Here is a 17,457-nt window from a genome sequence, read left to right as displayed (position 1 = left end):
CATACTCCTTACTCACAAGCCGGCATATGCGGGGAGGGGAATGGGACAAGTTCGTTCCCCCACGGCTTTATTCATATTAAACCCCATGGGGATATTCTGGGGAACTTCCAAGATTGACCACTCACGACACGCGTAATGCGGTGAAGATCTGCCATGGCGGCATCTGCATGGGTACCCCCACCATCGGAAGGCCCTCGTCGGAATGAGGGGCCGGTCGGTTGGCGTCCACATGAATCGCTCCCCAGCATATCCAACCTGTTGCTGAGCCGTGCCCAACGTTCCGGAACCTGAGCCAAAAAGTGTACTTCGCTCTTAACAACGCGCTTCGGTATCTCCAACTGCTGCTGCTGCTGCTGCTTGCTCCAGCCGATGCTCCCCAACCCAGCCTCTTGCGCGCGTTCCCGAACAGCCAGCTCCAGCTCCGCCGCTGGGTCGGGACGAGATTACGACACGTTCGCTCCAATCAGTCCAGTTCCCAGTCAGTCAGTCATCAAGGACTCCGGTCTTGTAACTGGTCCTCAAACAAGAAACAATGTCATCGTCATACGACAACCCCGTACCCACTCCGGCAGAGTCCTTCGTCGACTCAGGCCCGGACGGCCAGCCGGCGAAGCGGAGACGTATCAATTTCGCCTGCAACTACTGCCGCAACCGCAAGACGCGCTGCGACGAGCAGAAACCCTCCTGCAGGGCCTGCATAGCCGCCGGGATCGAGTGCGTCACCACCGACCGCCGCCGTCCCGGCGTCGAGGTACAGCGCCGCGAGACTAAGCGCCGCATGTCAAGGGCGTCCAACTCGTCTCTGCCGCAGTCCTCGTCGGCGTCGGCGGGCCCGTACGCGTCTCCACCTCCGGCTAGAGAGGCCGAGATCTGCGTCAGCTCGGCGGCCGCCGCTGCTGCTGCTGCTGATGCTTCGGGCCATAAGAGCTCACCATCCGCGGCCAGCATCAGCCGCGACGACAACAACTCGGGGAGGTCGACGGTTCCTACACCGGGCCATCGCAGCTCGACTTCCGCGCCTAATGTTCCCCCTCCTCAAGAAGATGAAGAGCCAGCCGCCGGTAACGGCAAGTTCCAAGGAAAGTTACCCGTAGTCCGACCAAGTCGCCACAGTACCTCGGTAGAGATCCTAGCCGACTGGATCGATCTCGCTTCGCGTCGGCTGGGGCTGCAGCATAGGAGGGGTCTGCCGCCATGCAACCCGTCATCCCACCGTATACGGACCCTCCTCTCGTCTGAGCCGTGTCGTTTCCCGCCCGCGGGATCTGCGCGCTTGTTAGCCGCCAGGTTCTTTGACGGCGTGAATGTGCTTTACCCCTTGCTCCATCGCGATAGTTTTCAAAAGGACATCGACCTGGCGTTGGGGTCGAATCCCGTCGAGTTTGCCGAGAGGCGAGGCATCGCCCTTCTCGCTCAGCTGTACCTCGTCTGGTCGATCGGCTTTGCCGCGGAACCTCTCCTCGACCCGGTAGTAGATCCTCAGGAGTATCTGGATTACTGCAAGACGTTACTTGGTCACCTCGTGATTACCAACAGCGTCGACAATGTTCGAGCGATTGTTCTCCTGGCTTTGTGTATGCACTGTTACGACGACACCGCCGGGTCGTGGAACGCGTTGACTGTCGGCGTGAACATGGCCACGGGTATGGGCCTGCACAAGCCTCGCACGTGTCGTCGTAAATGCCAGAACAGAAAGCCGGGCGCGCTCGACGACGAGGAGCGCCGGATTTTCTGGCTGGGTATATATGCGTTCGAGAAGTTCCTGGCGTTCGAGATGGGTCGCTTGTCGTCGATTGACGATGAGGATTGTTACCCGCCTCACGTGCAGGACCTCGACACGTACACGGAAGCGGGTACGTCGTCGAGGGGCAAGGCTTTTGCCGTCACGGTAGACCTTGCGAGGATTCTCAGCGAGATTGGAAGGAAGTCTGTTATCGTCAGTAGAAAGGAAGACGGTGTTGCAGGACCGGCGCTGCAAGCTGTCATCACCGAGAAGGTCCAGACGACCGGCGAGGCACAGCTGCTGCTCACGAGATGGGGCGAATCAGTTCCTGATGAGCTCAGGTGAGTCCTAGCACAACTCCCCAAAGAAAACGAAACTTGAGGAACTAACCTCGTTCTGAAGACCAACCTCGGATATTCTTATCGGGTCTAGGATATGTCCGTTTGCCTCATTTATCTCGATGCACTACAACAATGCGTAAGGTTTACCCCTAAAGCTGTATTCCCAAAACAGAAACTCTAACCACCCACACTAACACAATGGCAGACTTGTCATTCTCTCAAGAAACAGTCTTCTTATCAGCGAAGAGGCAATATCAAGCGGCGCCAATATCATTGCCAAAGGCAAACCCTGGGACTACATTGTACGCAACGGCCAGTCGATTGCAGCCAACGCCGCCAGGAAGATGCTGCGCCTACTCGTCGAGACACTCGACTCGAAATCAAATTCAGTGTACCCAAGTCTTCTTGTCGCGCTCCATGCCCTAGCTACCTTGTCAGTGCACATCGTTACCCACCCGGATTCTCGAATCTCGGCGATGGACTTTCACGTAAGCCGGCCTCCCCGACTATCTTATGTAGCCTAGACTGACAGATGTGCTGGGCAGCTCGTTCAAACAGCTTCCGAGACGATGAAGGAGGTGTATTCGCGGCTGCGTGGGGATGGATTATTCAATAGCCTATTACAGAAGATCGACGGGATTCTTCAACAATCCTCACCGGCTCCCAGTCGACTAGCCGCTCAACCCATTTCGGAAACCATCCCTCCTGCAGCAGAGTCTCAGAGAAACTCTTGGTCATCTCAAGGGAACGAGGTAAATCATAATACACCAGATAGCTGGACCGGACAGAGCGAGGGCCAGATTAAGGACGCCGGTCCCACCCCTGACATGGCGGCGGCGCCGCTGTTTAACCACAATTACATCGTCTCCGGCGGAGATTTTGGATACGATCCAATGGGAGGCTTGCCAATGCCAGGAGACGAGTGGTCCCCGAGTCTATCTGATGGAGTCGGATGGGACTGGTCATGCTTCTCACAGCTTCTAGCTGAGCAATTTCAGCCGCAGTGAGCTCAGCCCGGCCCGGCTCAGTCAAATGTCATTACTCATGTCTCGCCTTGTCATGCCGACTTGGCACGTCATGGGACGATCGAACCGCGGAAAGAATCCCATCGTTGAGATAAGGATCCCGAATGCGAACACCCTGGGATCCCTGTCTAAAACTACCTGCCTTCTCCTTTCCGAAAAGGAGACCCGCGCGGCGAGCAACGTCATAGTTCCAGTTGACCAGTTCATCCGCCCTATGGCTTCCGCCCTACGGCTACGTTACCCATGGTGGCATTACCATGCTTTCTAGAACCGCACACAAGAACAAACAAAAAGAAATCGACGTGGGCCTGATTCGAACAGACGCTCCCGAGGGAACAAGATTTCAAGTCTTGCGCAATAACCACTCTGCCACCACGCCGTTGTTATTGGTGGAAAGAGCCTTCTACGCGCCTGTGGAAGAGTGAGGCTACCTTTCGGAGAAAGAGCAGGAGTAGTCGATTATGATGAGAATGGGTACTGAGGCGTCCCTTCCATCATGAGAACGAAAATTATGCTTCCGGCGAACGATTGCCTACCCAGGAAATAACAGGCTGTAAAGAACTTAGTGGGGATCAGCCGAAGACTCCGAACAGGCATGACCGAAGGAAGCCCAAATCTGCGTATGTGGATTAGAGAAATGTTTTCCCGGCGACTATCAAGATTTCGTGGAGGACTTGGCACTCGATACAAGTGGCTTCGTTAGTAAGAACCGCATTAACAAGCTTAAACTCTGAGTCGGGGGGGTTCCACATCGGACATATTTGCCCATTGTTGTCACGGAGGCAAGTTGGCTTTACGGAAACAAAAAGGTTCCGTTTCTTCAGAGTAAGCCTGTACAGACTCTACAACTCTACGAACCCCGGGCTGGTGTGGTAAATTTGTCTTTCGGAAGCATATTATCGAAGATGATCGCGGCGATGATGTATGTTCCAGAAAACGACTTGGACATCCAGCCAAATAAATACTCCTGATGCTCCCGAATGAACAGGAGTTGTACAGGACAGCACAGCACATCAGCACCTCAACTGCATTCATCTCTTTGTCTTCACTGCTCAAAAACAAGAAATTGATACCATGATATTCAAGAAAAGCGCAACTTTTGCCGCCCTTTGGGCACTTTGCCAGCAAGTTTCTGCGGCTTGCGGCTGCAGTCTTGAGGTCGAGAGCCACATCAACGACGGCCTGTCTCTGGATATGGTGTCCTCTCTCATCATCGGTTCTCAAGCAGCTGCGATCATCGATTTGCCAATGGCGGTGACCCAGGCAACTGCTCTGGCGGAATGGGTGAAGAACATCACTGACAAGCCCCTTGTTGCTGCGTTTACCACCCACAACCACCCTGATCACTATCTCAGTGGGAAGGCCTTCCTGGAGCATTTCCCGGGGGCGAAGCACTACGCAATCCCCGAGGCTACTTACTGGATCAACAACGAGGCTGCCAATAAGGTAAATTACTAAAACATACAATCCGGAGAAAACTAGAGCTCATCGCTGACGTGACGCATAACAGACCGCGGACTGGACCGCCATCTACGGCGAAGGAGTCATCGCCTCCGAACCCGCGATCCCGACACCCTACAACTTCTCCTTCTTCGCCCTCCCCGGCGACGAAGCTTGCCCGATCGAGATTCTCAAGCCCGCCGGCGGCGACACGGTCGACGAGGCCATGTTCTGGATCCCTTCCTCCAAGACCCTGATCGCCGGCGACGTCGTCTACGGCCACCAGATGCACGCCTGGCTCGCCGATCTTCTCACCCCGGCCCTCACCCAGTCCTGGCTCGCGACGCTCGACTTCATCTCCGGTCTCCGTCCCCAAATGGTCATCCCAGGCCACGCGCTGTCCACGGACTCTTTCACCGCCACCAATGATATCGATCACACCCGCGACTACGTCTCCTTTTTCCAGCAGAACATCGAGGCCAAGGGCGCCGACTTCTATACCCCCGAGGAGATTTCCAACATGCTCGAGGCTGCTTTCCCTGGGTTGACGAACCTGACTTCTTCTACTACCTCGGCCACTCTGCTCGGCATCACGTCCGAGAACTTTGGACGGGGCGGTGAGAGAGAGGCTCACTACCTGGATTTGACTGCTTTCAATGACACCAAGGTCTTGAACGGCTGGCAGCTTTGAGCGATGGATCAACTCCACAACCTATACAAAACTTACATACCGCCGTCACTGGTAGAGATTTTCTGTTCCGCGGCTTCCTTCCGCGGATCTCTCTTCTTCGGCTTTCTCTTCCGCGGCACCCCCTTGCTCTTCATTAAGTAGACCTGAACATAAATTTCGTGTGCATATTAGTAATTGTATAGCTTGAAGTATCCTTATCTGATACATGCTTTTGTTGTCCCTCACCTGGTCTCCACAGTCTTCGTGGTATCTATCCCACGTACGAGTGAAGTGTCCCGCCACAGAAAAGTGTGAACGCCAGCACAAATGCCCCGACCCCGAACCCCCCTTGAATGTCCCCCGTAGCAATGGTGTATGCGACAGATATAATCAGGGAAATTAGGAACCCCACGAATCCAAAACCAAAAACGTACAAGCTGTTGATTGCTTCTTCGAACTGGACTCCCCAGCCAAGAGAGCTGCCCTTGACCGGGCACGGCTGGAGCCGCTCTCTTGTCTTTTTCGGTATTCTCTTGAAGAGGACTGGAAAGATGTCCGCATGATCAGGGTTCTCAAAAAGATGCATCATGAGGTTGGCACCAATCGGGGGCTCGGTATCGGCTTGCTCGTACTCGTAGTCCACTCCGATCGGCGAGAAGGCAGAATTGCAAACGTTGGCAAGCTGATTACGAAATAACTCGAACTGAGAAGTCAGTGACCTAGCATTAGTTCCTTGATGGATGTTCAAAATAGCTTATAATGACTTACCTTAACGAAATGAATGCCCTTCACCTTCTTGAACCTGCTCCAACGCGTTCTGGCGCGGTATGTGTCGTATGATGTCTTCAGCAGATTGAAGAAAGACTGGTCGGATTCAACGGCGCATACATCTGGCTGATGTGCCTTTGTACCCCACTTCATAAACGGAATACAGAGAAGCACGAAGTTATGGTTCGGCCTGGTAGTTTCAGTTGAGCGTCTCCTGCTGACTGTGCATTTCTCGGGATCATTCTTGGTATCCTGCTTTTCTTCGTGGTTGGGAAGAGGGGTTTGACCGTTTTGAATCGCTGGTCCAGACCAGATCTGGAAGAAGCCCCGGAACCTGCCATTTGTCGTTGTTGAGGAGAATATATCAGCGTCTTCTTCCCTCTCGTTCTTGTCCCTCGTGGCCGAGAAAAGATCGCCCCGCCATTGCAATTCAGAGTAGTCCGCAAGAAGCGTTTTGAGTTCATCCAGAGCCCCTTGACGATTCTCAGAGTAGAAGTCAGATACCCGGCGACCGCAATGCGGCTGTAGGCTCGGAAAAAGTAGTTAGTTCGCTTGAATCTGCGGTCCCCAAGATAGAGTATTTACTCACACAGGTCCAGCTCAGCGGTTTCACACAGATCTTATCTCGCTCCTTTTTCCTCCTTGCACTGAAAGTCCACTCCAGTAAGATATCTGACACGTTGCGTAGGTACGTCATGTAAGAGCGTAGCGGCCTTGGGGAGATTGATCGGGTATATCTTGTTGTCCAGTTTCTCACATCATCTTTGAGATGTTCAATAGGAGTGCCTCTGAGAAGAAATAACCTCTTGTCCTCAAGATTGGATCCGAGCGAGCCGTAATAGACCTGGTCGAATCTGTTGGCCCCATCAGTTGCTGAAGTGTCGAATTTCTCCCTGACATCTTGATGATATCCATGTAGCGGTTGATGCGATTGAATGATGCTGGTTACAAGTTCGGATTTGACGGATATAAGGTCTAAAGCGTCTCTGAATTGGTATGGGTCGTTGGCGCAGTCTTTGAGAAGCTCCAGATACGCAGAAATTTGCCGGGAAATCTCAAGAGTCGCATCATGACAATATTTGGGGTTGGCCAGGGCAACGCTCCAACAACGCCGTAATGTGGGCTGTTCCAGAAGGCATGATGTTGCCAAATCGAGTAATCGCTGATCTAGAATGCCTTGGAGTTAGTATATATATGTATATATATGCTTTGGCAAAGGGGAAAGAAAGCCGTGCTGGGTGAGCAATTTTCGAAACATAGATTTCGCACTCACGGGGCTGGGTTTCCTTCTTCTTAGGAGTCCGCTGCTTGTTGTAATGGGACTTGTAGCGACTGTCGAAGGAATCAGGCGAAACACTTCCAGGTGGGATGAAAGAATCGCCAGGTAGTTCTTTGGTAGTTTCTTGTTTCGCTGCGACTACTTTCGGGACACTCTCGCTCTCTTCTTTTCCTAGCTCGATATCTTTTGTTTGGCGCTTCTTTCTATCGAGCTCTGTCGTTTTGAGGACATCCGATCGCCAGTCTGACCAATGACGAGGTGCTTCTTGCTTTGGAGATGGCACCACTCCTGTTGTGTGGTTATATGAGCCAGTGCTGTCGTAACCACCACCGCTAGAGGATGAGGAATGGGTATGGCAGGCGTATCCGACGAGTATTAACCTTTTCTGAACATCGTGCCCTGGTAGTCCATAGCTAGCACATTTGTCAATTGCGTGCTGATAGTAGAGACAATGACAAGCGGTGTACAGCTCTGTGATTTAATAACACATCTCTACGAGATTCGCGATCTAGAAGAACCAGGCCGGGAAAATTCCAATGAAGCCGAGCGCGACTTCCGTGAAATATGTGTTTTTGAGGTGGTGACTCTCTGCATTTGTGTTACACCTTTCATCGCAGGCCACGTCAACCAGGCGATCGCCCCGCATTTGCCTGCATTGTAAATGTAACTATCAATGGGAAGCAGCAGCAAGTAAATGCGAACCACTGTCTATGAGGCGCATTTGCAAGTCTCCGCTGGGTGATTTCAACCCTTATTCATAAGCACGCCAAGTGTTAACTCATACTTGAGTTTCTGACATTGCGCACATGAGCTGCAGGTTCCAACCGAGAATTCTTAAGACGTACCCATGAGAAATCATACTTGCAAGCATGCTCTTCGCGTACTTTAGAGTAGTTTTCTGTCAATTCCAAGATTTAAGTCGCTTCAATTCATGTCGTGTATGGTATCCATGCATGCTAAGCACAATGATAAATCAATCCCTTTGCTGGTGTCCTAGTCGACCACATCTTCAAGCCAAATGTCCACAAGACCTGGACTCACTCCATGATTTCTGGGATATGATGCCTAGGCCTCCCATGGTGCCCCCCGAACGAGCTTGGGCTTGGGAGTAGCTGATGCCGCAGCAACAGTCGTAACAACGGTGCTTCCCCCTCCGACATCGTCGACGATGCAGTCACCGGTGGCTCCCTGTTGCACCTTTGCACATTCCTCGTTGGTGAATCTTGAGGGAACTTGAATGCAAAGATCGTCGCGACTCGGCTCGAGCTTTCCGCCCTTTGATGTGCAGAGGCTGCCGACGCCGGCAATGTTGTTGCCACCCGCGTCTGCGCAGCGACATCTGAACTTTTGTTGGGCAGCGGCGGCGCTGGGTTACATTAGTCACTGTCATTTAAATAGATGAGAAATTTAAACATACCTAAAGAATGCAACTGCTAATGTGAAAAATGCGGCCTTCATTTTGGCTCGATGTGAAATACTCTAAGGATATGTGACCAGAATATCTGTGGGATACTGAGATATTGACTGTGGGCGAGTTGGAAGCTGAGCAACTGAGTCGGTGGCAGTGAAGAGTTAGTAGGATTGATACCTCAGCATGAAAGCAAAAGGTTAAGAGAAATCAGAGTATTTATCATTTCAGAGTATGAGTATGAGGTTCACATATTTCCGTATACTGAGTTCCACCGTGACAAGTATAGCACGGCATGTCTTGCAGACGTCGTCATCAGCAAGCGCAGGTGATGTCCGCTGTAGTCCGGACACCGTCTCACTGACTCGGTGTCATCCAAAGACCAAGACTTCTAGAAGCGGCGCTGCCAGTTTCAAACAGGACATACCCTGCTAATACGAAACTCGCTCCTCACCTTTGGCCAATGCCTGGTGGTCCTGCAGCTAAATAAAGTCTGAGGCTGTCATATGATCCCGGCTTGCATTTCTGACAATTGCGGATGAACGATATATCGGAGGCTTCCCGTTCTCTCGGCACATTTTGACATGCCACCGCCCACCGGCAGCCTCCGGATTTGGATCTAATTGAATATTCCATGCTCAGCCCGAATTGCGGATCTTCAAGCAGTCTTTTAAACCTTATTCAGGTGTCTGAAGTTAGACGAGTTGGGCATCTGGGGGACTTAAATCTAGACCAAACCATTTCCGTAATCCGAGTAGAGTAAACCTAAAAGCTGCCTTGCTTCCTCTGATTTCTTCAGCCTTTTATTCGTTGGACTACTCCGGCTTTTCAGCAACCTGCCGGGTATTTCGGTTGTTACTAGATATGCAAACAAGAGATAGACACAAGCAGAGGATGGCGGTGGTTTATTTTCTGAACTGGACGGAGGACTCGAAGACAGCTCGAGTCCAAGTATTTGCAATCGTCTCTCCATTGACATCCATCATACTCGCACTTCCACCGCAAGAGCTCAACCGGAGCATTTTCACCATGCCACCCTTGCAATCAGACCTTGGGGGAATAATCTGACGAGTAACTTCCTGATCTCGTCCATGAATAAGATACCCAATGCCAATGGAACGGGAATCAGCCAGAACTCAATGGGAACCGAGGCAGTCCCAAACAGATTTTGAATCCCAGAAACCTCGGTGACGAAAATGGCAATTGCGAGACTGATGATCGCGCTCGCAATTAACCACGGGTTCCGTCTCTTCTTGGTGATCGGATCAGCCTGGACGATGCTTAGCCTTCGGTTGCGGACGGCAAGAATATTTCCCCATTGGAGGAACAGCAAAGTCACGAAGTAGACGCATTGGCCCGTAGCGTTGAACTTTGTGAGCTCGTCGAGCGTATAGCCGTGGTATCCCTCACCGTAACCCTCGAAAAGAAAGAACAGCTCTTGAATCGGGAAGCCAGCATACTTCCACATGTACAGGAAGAACATGGAATGGGCGCAGATGGTCTCCATGAAGCCCGTGAAAAGGTAGGCTTGGGCGTAGATCTTCAGGTTGATGAGGTGATCACGTTTTGCGTTGCGTGGGGGAAGTGACAGGAGATCGAACTCTTGCTTTTCCATGATCAGAGATAGCGAAAGAAAGAGATCGGTGAAGACGCAAATGATGATCATGAGAAAGACGCTCAGAGGCAGAGGTACGCCGAAGAAGACATTGACGATGACAGGCCAGATCTCGGACCAACTACCGGCGGGTAGAAGGTAAGCAATGACCTTTTGGAGGTTCTGAAAAACAAGACGCCCAAGACGAATGGCCTCCACAATCGAGTCGAACTGGTCCAACAAGACCAGGTCGGCTGCCTCGATGGCGACGTCACTGCCAGTGACGACGGCTACACCCACGTCGGCAGCACGAAGGGCCGGCGCATCGTTCACGCCATCGCCAGTAACAGCGACAACATTGTCGCGGCTTTGAAACTCGTTGACGATACGAAGCTTCTGCTCCGGAGTCGTGCGTGAAAAGACAATCTCATCATACTCGCACACAATGTCCCAGTCTTGAGCCATGAGTCGAGCGACAGAAGTGCCTTCAAGAAGAAGGCTGCGACCGTTGCCACAGATCCGCTCACTGCGAAGCTCCTGAGCGGACGGTGTCATGCCCCGGCGGATGGTGTCGAAGGTGTCGGGTTCCGAAGTCGTGAAGATACCAATGTTGTGGGCTATGGCGGCGGCTGTGACCCCGTAGTCGCCGGTCACCATGAAGAACCTGGCGCCGGCGCGACGGCAGTCAGCCACGGTCGAAGCCGCTTCTGGTCGGGGAGGATCGATAATGCCGAGGATTCCGACGACGGTCAGGTCTTCCAAAGTTTTCGTGGCTACTTCATCGCTGAAGGCGTTGGTTCCGAGAGACTCCGTGGTTTCCATGAGTTTCTCGCAAATGACGACGACGCGTTCGGCATTCCTAGACAGCTTGTCTTGGATTTCCTTGAATGACTGCTGTCCGGCAGGGTCCAGAGGCTGGACTGACTTGGTTTTCTCCGACCAATAGCTGGTGCAAGCGGGCAGGAGGATATCGGGAGCCCCCTTGATGAACATTTGGAACCTGTTCCCTTTCTCAGGTGACCCATCTTCGCGACACATGGAAAGCATCCACTTGTTCTTGGAGTTGAATGGGATGGAGAAAACTCTTGGAGATGCCGCTACAAGATCGTCACCTCCTCGGCCTGCAGCAGCAAACTTGAGAATGGCCACATCAGTAGCATTGCCCTCGGCTGTTCTTTCGTGGGGAGGAAGGTGCATGGAGCTTGTCTCAAAAGAAGCGTCGTTGCAAAGAATCGCAGCCTTCTGTAGCATGGTGAAGATTGTGTCGGGCTTCTCAGCTTCAAGAGCCTGATACGCGCTCTCTGGCGAGTCGAGCAACTTGTCGACGAACGCAATAGAGTGCACTGTCATCTGGTTCTGCGTCAACGTACCCGTCTTGTCAGAGCAGATAACGTTGACACAGCCAAGAGTCTCGACTGTGGACAGACCCTTTGGAAGAATGTTAACTGCCTTCATGCGTCGAGCAACCATCATCAGCGTCAGAGCAACCGCCACCGGCATGCCCTCCGGGATGAAGGCAACCACGCATCCCATGACATTGTTCAGCATCTGCACCACGTTCATGTAAGATGGATGATCTCTCTTGAGCCACGCAATCCACGCAACGAAGATCAGAAGCGCCAAGAAGACTGTGAGGACGACGATGATGCGAACGAATCGCCAGATTTCTCTCTGGATTAGTGTGACCTTCTCGCCAACGTCGGTAGTAGCGCGTGCAACTCTGCCCATGACAGATCGAGCACCCGTCAGTACGACGATGCCAACACCATGACCGTTGACCACTGTTGTACCCATCAAGGCAATATTCCGGCTCTCGAGGAAGTTGGGATCGGTCGAGTCGAGGGCGCCTTCGACTTCATCGGATTCGCCGGTGAGGACGCCGCGGTCGAAGCGGATGTCGCCGGAGTGGGAGAGGAGTCGGAGATCTGCCGGGACCTTGCTTCCAGTGCGCAGATGAACGATGTCGCCGTCGACGAGCTCGGATGCGGAGAGTCGTTTGACGGAGCCTGCACGTAGCACGAGAGTCTCTGATGGAAGGAGGTTGGTGATGGACTTCATCGTCTTCTGGGTGGACCAGTCCTGGAAAGCAGAAAACCCGGCTTGGAGAAAGATGACGATCAAGATCAGGACAGCCATGGCGAGATTTTGCGCCGAAGGAGGATCGCTCAGGGGCCGCCAGCAGATGAAGAATATGATGGCTCCGACCCAGAGCACGGAGCAGAAGCCGCCGAAGACGTAGAAGAACAGCTTCTTGAGGTAATTCGTCTTCGGCTCGGGGAGGGTGTTGCGTCCATTCTTCTGAAGACGAGAAGCCGCTTCAGCTTCAGAAAGACCTTGGTCCTCTGAAACGTCGAACTGTTGGCAGACTTGGGATCCAGGCGAGGTGTGAAAGTTGAGTTCAGCGAAATACTCGTCGTCGCCGTCCTTGACCGCCTTGAGATCAGTCTCGGCGTTCGCAGCCGCATGCTGAGATTCCGAGACGTGAATTGACAGAGTTCGGTAGCCAATCTGGATTCCCAAGTTGTCGGAGCCATTCTGGCGTCGGCGTCTGGAGACAGAACTGGAGGCCGAATGGGCTGATCGCGGTCGATTGGCGGACTTGGTGTTCACCTCTCGACCGCGATTGTGACGGCCAGCTGCTTCTTCTCTCTGAAAAGAGATATGAGCAGACTGAGCTGGGTCTGGACGTGTTTTTTCCGTCATTTTCTTCAGATCGTCACGGCTGATTGCGGTATGTGCTCAACGAGGGCTCGCTCGACAGCGAAGAGAAACAGGTTGCGGTGTAGGACAAGTGATGCGAGGCCAACTGCAATGCAACTTCATTTTTTGCTCATTGTTTATAACATTTTTCTTTTCTTTCCAGTCCTGAATTGTCTTCCGTCGTCATTGTTGGCAGGCGGCCTCCGGGATGCCACTTACACGAGGCCTGGCCAGGCAGATCCGCGGGAATGCCAAGAGAAAATGCCTCATACAAAAGGGGGATGCGTTCGCGCTCCCTTTCGGTGTTGATGGACATCCATTACGTTAAAATTACCTACAAACTGTAATTTCCCCGTGGGAAACGGGCGCTGGCAACCCCAGACAACATAAACACCGTACCAATCGGTCGCCAAGAATTGGTGATGCCTGGTCATCGAGCCAGATGCGGGAAGCCGGACACAATGATTGTTAATCCCTCAGCCGAAACATCACATGGAATTGAGTCGGTGAGGATGGTTGGAGATACGTAGCATCACGCACTGCGGTTGACCAAATCCTGGAGAATAAATCAGGGCCGAAAGTCATCCATTCCAGCTCGAAAGTCCCAAGCCACCTGCACCATCCCACGTTCGCCTCCTATGCTTATGTCTGTACCTCACTCCTCTCTTCTATCCTTATGAGCCCGACAAGCACTCCCGATGCAACTCCGAGCGTCGTACCTCAGTCCTGGGAGCCTTCTAAGCAGCCAGGCGCGGTTGCAGCAGCTCTATGCGTTGCCTTTGCTCTGTTGATCGGCCTTGGCTTATACATGTTTGCGTGGAAGAAGGTCAAGATACCACGTCGACCCATTCGCCCAACTCCCACAGAACAAGATGAATACCAGAGCCAGTATGGCATTCGAACATCACAACCTCTCAGCCGCTTTTACGGATCAAATCATCTCACCAAGCCCCCATTGGTGAAACTGGCTCATAGCAAGCTCCACTCAGCTGCCCGCGTGGCTACAGCAGCAACATGTTCTGTCTGCCTGGAAGACTTCGCGGCTGGGACGCTTGTGGCACAACTCCCATGCGGACATATTTTCTGCACAGAGTGCATTGAGCCATGGCTTATGAAGCATTCGATTACCTGTCCACTATGGTAAGTAGCCAGGCCCCGGTCGTTTACTCGTTGAATACTTTCTCATTTCGTGAACTAGTCGTGCAGATTTTCACGCTCTCTCAAATCATTCAGGATGCGCCAAGTAAAATCAATGACTTTCCTTTCCGGTTCACTAAGAAGAACCAAAGGTATGCTCACCTATGGTAGTGATTTCATCTCGCTTCCTGTGGACTTCTTCAAGGAGTCGATTGAAGCGAGTCGCTTGGATCGGAGGACTGTACAACGTGGTGAAAAGCTCAAGCTGGCCAGGAGCGAACGGCGAACGTCCTCGAGCATGATCGGGGAAGCCCTCTGATTACTTCTATACTCACACGGTGCCGTTAATTAAGCTATATCTTCTTTCTTTCTGAGGTCGCCAACCAAGTAAGGTGGTGACACATCAAGGTCCACGACGCAAGCTAGTGACATGAAAACATCAAGTCTGATGAGCTTTGAATGAGCCGATAAAGCGTCTACTCCGGAAGGGACGAGGTTTTCTGCATGGACGGTACATACGTGGGGCGCCGGGGGACGGGGGACGGAGGGCGGGGGGCCTCCGGAGAGCCGATCCGTAGCCTCGGATCCGTGACACCAATCAAGGCAACCGATGGGGCTGAGGTAGGACAACACGAGTACGCGTCCAACCTCTGGATTTCATGCATGTTATTTCTGTAGGGTAATCTCACCTGGTGAAAATAGCGATACTCGTTTGCTGGGTGAATACGAAAATGCTGGCTCATGTTAGCTCTCACAGAATGGAAAATACCTCGAGCCATCTCAATGTCCGAATTCAGACAAACCCAAGCTGCCACAGTCCAAGACAAGTCTTTTCCCATGGGTTCACTCATTTTTATTGCAGTATCGATTTAGATTATTTTCACTTTGAGCAGCCCATAAACCAAAACATCTTCTGAGAGGAAGGCTGTGAGAACGAGCCAGTCGAATGACAGGCAGGAAACTTTTATTCAACGACTTTTCCACGTTCCAAAGTCGCGAGAGTCATTTTTTCTATATACATCAAGTATGAAATCATATACAGCAGAATTTTCAAGAAGTTTGCGTTTGAAGTTAGAGGCTTCTCGCCGTTGTCGAAATCCGCAAACTGCGAAGTGACAGTGCCACGGACATCGGCTTGTGGCTCATTACTGCAGACAGAGTATTAGCAATTTTCGTGCAAGATGTAGCTTCCATGAGACTTTTGTACTTACAGCAGTGCCAGCGGAGTTGAAGGTCGAGCCAATGGGGCCAACCTTGATGTTGGAGAAGATGACGTTGGAGTTGGGAGCCTGGGACTCAACGTCGGCAGGGACACCGGAGTCCTTTCCGCAAGTTCCACGGGCAACGCCAGCGCCGGTCTTGTCGGTGGGGTAAGAAGAATCCAGCCAGAGCATGTTGGAGTTGTGCTGTGAAGTAGTTCTGTTAGCTAGGGGTCTTTCACAGACTGTTCACAGGTACAGGGTTCAACTCACGTCATCCCAGACGGACATGACCAGGACCATGCCGTCAGCAAGAGCCTTGCCCATCTGAGGAAGGCCTCCCTTCTGGGTGAAGACATCGTCATCGCCGAAAGCCTTCTTCTGGGCGCTGCAGAAGTCCTTGGTGATGGAGTTACCGTCGACGGAAGCAACGTCAGACTTGGAGTTGGCGAAGACCTTGCCGTCCTGGACGTAGAAGCGCTTGATGTCGGACAGGGCACCGCCGGACTCGACGAACTGGGTGACGACGGTGATCTTCTTGGAGGTGTCGATGGCGAACTGAGAGCCCTTGCCGTAGAAGGTCGTGTTGCCCATGCGGTAGCTGTTGAAGTCGCAGCCGTCGGGGTCGCACTGGCCGGCGTAGCGGGTCTTGCTGTAGGTGCCGCCGCAGGCGTCACCACTGCAGCTCTTCTGGCCGATGGTCTCGCAGGGGTGCGGGGTGTAGGCGGTAGAGACGGAGTTGGCCTCCCAGATGTCCATCTCCGAGCAGCAAGATCCCATGTTACCGACGCCGGCGTTGGCGTCGTTGGAGGACGGAGTCCAGCCCTCGACGTTGGCCTTGCCGTCGATGAACTTCAGATCACGAGGGCACTGGCTGTCGCAGTATCCGGTGCCGTACTTGGCGCCGGCCTTGTTGGTGGGGAACTTGGCAACACCACCGTCGGCATCCATGGAGACGAAGTAGAGAGCACCGTTCAAGCCGCACTTTATGTTCGTGTTAGCCAGCTGTTCTAGGAGGTGGTAAGTTCTCATAACTTACACCAAGGTTGGAGATATCGACATCAAAGGTGAACTCCTGGCCAAGAAGCTTGAACATCTCGTACTTCTCGCCAGCACTGTCCATGAGGTACATGCGAGAGCCGATGTTCTTGCTGTAGGGTCCCTGCTGGACGAACTTGAGGTTGAGGGAATCACCGGTGGCGGTAGCACCGTACGTGCCGGAGTAGTCGGCACCATCGAGACAGCACTTGGACGCACAGTCCTCGCCGGTGCTGCAGATGGAAGTGTCCCACTTGTTGCCGGTGTAGCAGTTTGTGCTGCCGCTGGTCTGATGAGTCCAGCGCCAGTTGGCATCGACGGTGATGGCGCCGTTGTTCTTGGTGCAAGCACCACCGGCGGCGCAGGTAGACCAGGTGATGGCCGGCTTGGTCTCTGCGTTGAGAGTGCAGACCTGCTGCGCGCGGACGGCGGCCGCTAGGGCCAGAATGGTGGAAACCTTGGTCAACATGGTGGATTTTGGTGGATAAGACTAGTTCAGTCGATAAAGACGGGACGAGAGAGAGAATGGAAAGAGTGTGAAGATTCAGATGGTCTGAAGAAAAGAGCGAAAGGCAATGGCCAGAAAAGAATGTCCGGGTGGCTTGGGATGAGGGGGAAAGAAAGCTTCAACTGAGGGGATGGCCTCGGCCAACTTATATAGACTCTCGAAAACTGTTTCGAAGTCGCATTCAAGGTTAAACTATCATGAGATGATGCTGTTGAGCCCCTCACTTTCCTTCTCTCTTTCCCAAACTCTCTAATTTCCGGCCAGGGGCTGGTCAGGTTCCCGGAAGTGAATCGCGATGCTTTCAATTGGGAACATTCATCCGGGGCTCTCGTCCAGTCGAAGGAAGATAGTCTGGTGGGACCTGAGGGCCAAAAAGATCGGATGTCTTCCCGCACTTCCACCCAGCGAGCTAGATTGGACGAACATGGTCTGAGACTAATTCGTCGGGAGAAGCATTTCTGGGCGAAGGCTTGATTCGTAAGGCGCAGCCTTGGCTCTGTCAATATGTCTGATGGCAGGCCGGCCGCAACAGGTTGATTAATCACTCTAGGACCGGCGCTCTGGTGACGCGGGGATTGGAGGTGGTATGAGCGAGTTGAGAGAATCATGTTGCCGCATCCCGGGGTG

General features: G+C 52.8%; 3 protein-coding genes across 3 annotated transcripts; 1 reads left to right on the top strand and 2 right to left on the bottom strand.

The window, feature by feature from the left end:
* Positions 1-532: 532 nt before the first annotated feature.
* Positions 533-5,220, top strand: CkaCkLH20_06354 (uncharacterized protein; the record flags this gene model as incomplete). The annotated part of the gene is made up of 5 exons (XM_038889071.1): positions 533-2,064; positions 2,126-2,200; positions 2,270-2,552; positions 4,089-4,535; positions 4,600-5,220. The coding sequence occupies 5 exons, from the start codon at positions 533-535 to the stop codon at positions 5,218-5,220; spliced, it is 2,958 nt and encodes a 985-aa protein (XP_038745872.1).
* Positions 5,221-8,311: 3,091 nt separating this feature from the next.
* On the bottom strand, positions 8,312-8,704 carry CkaCkLH20_06353 (uncharacterized protein; the record flags this gene model as incomplete). Its single annotated transcript, XM_038889070.1, has 2 exons — positions 8,312-8,612; positions 8,664-8,704. 2 exons carry the CDS (start codon positions 8,702-8,704, stop codon positions 8,312-8,314), a joined length of 342 nt encoding a protein of 113 aa, XP_038745871.1.
* Positions 8,705-9,678: 974 nt separating this feature from the next.
* On the bottom strand, positions 9,679-16,791 carry CkaCkLH20_06352 (uncharacterized protein; the record flags this gene model as incomplete). Its single annotated transcript, XM_038889069.1, has 5 exons — positions 9,679-12,808; positions 12,859-12,929; positions 15,297-15,491; positions 15,558-16,268; positions 16,324-16,791. The coding sequence occupies 5 exons, from the start codon at positions 16,789-16,791 to the stop codon at positions 9,679-9,681; spliced, it is 4,575 nt and encodes a 1,524-aa protein (XP_038745870.1).
* Between the last annotated feature and the right edge of the window lie 666 nt (positions 16,792-17,457).

The sequence above is a fragment of the Colletotrichum karsti genome (assembly GCF_011947395.1).
Source record: "Colletotrichum karsti strain CkLH20 chromosome Unknown Scaffold18, whole genome shotgun sequence".
Lineage (NCBI taxonomy): Eukaryota > Fungi > Ascomycota > Sordariomycetes > Glomerellales > Glomerellaceae > Colletotrichum > Colletotrichum karsti.
Note: the sequence above shows the minus strand (reverse complement) of the source record. Positions and strands in the feature narration are given on the sequence as shown.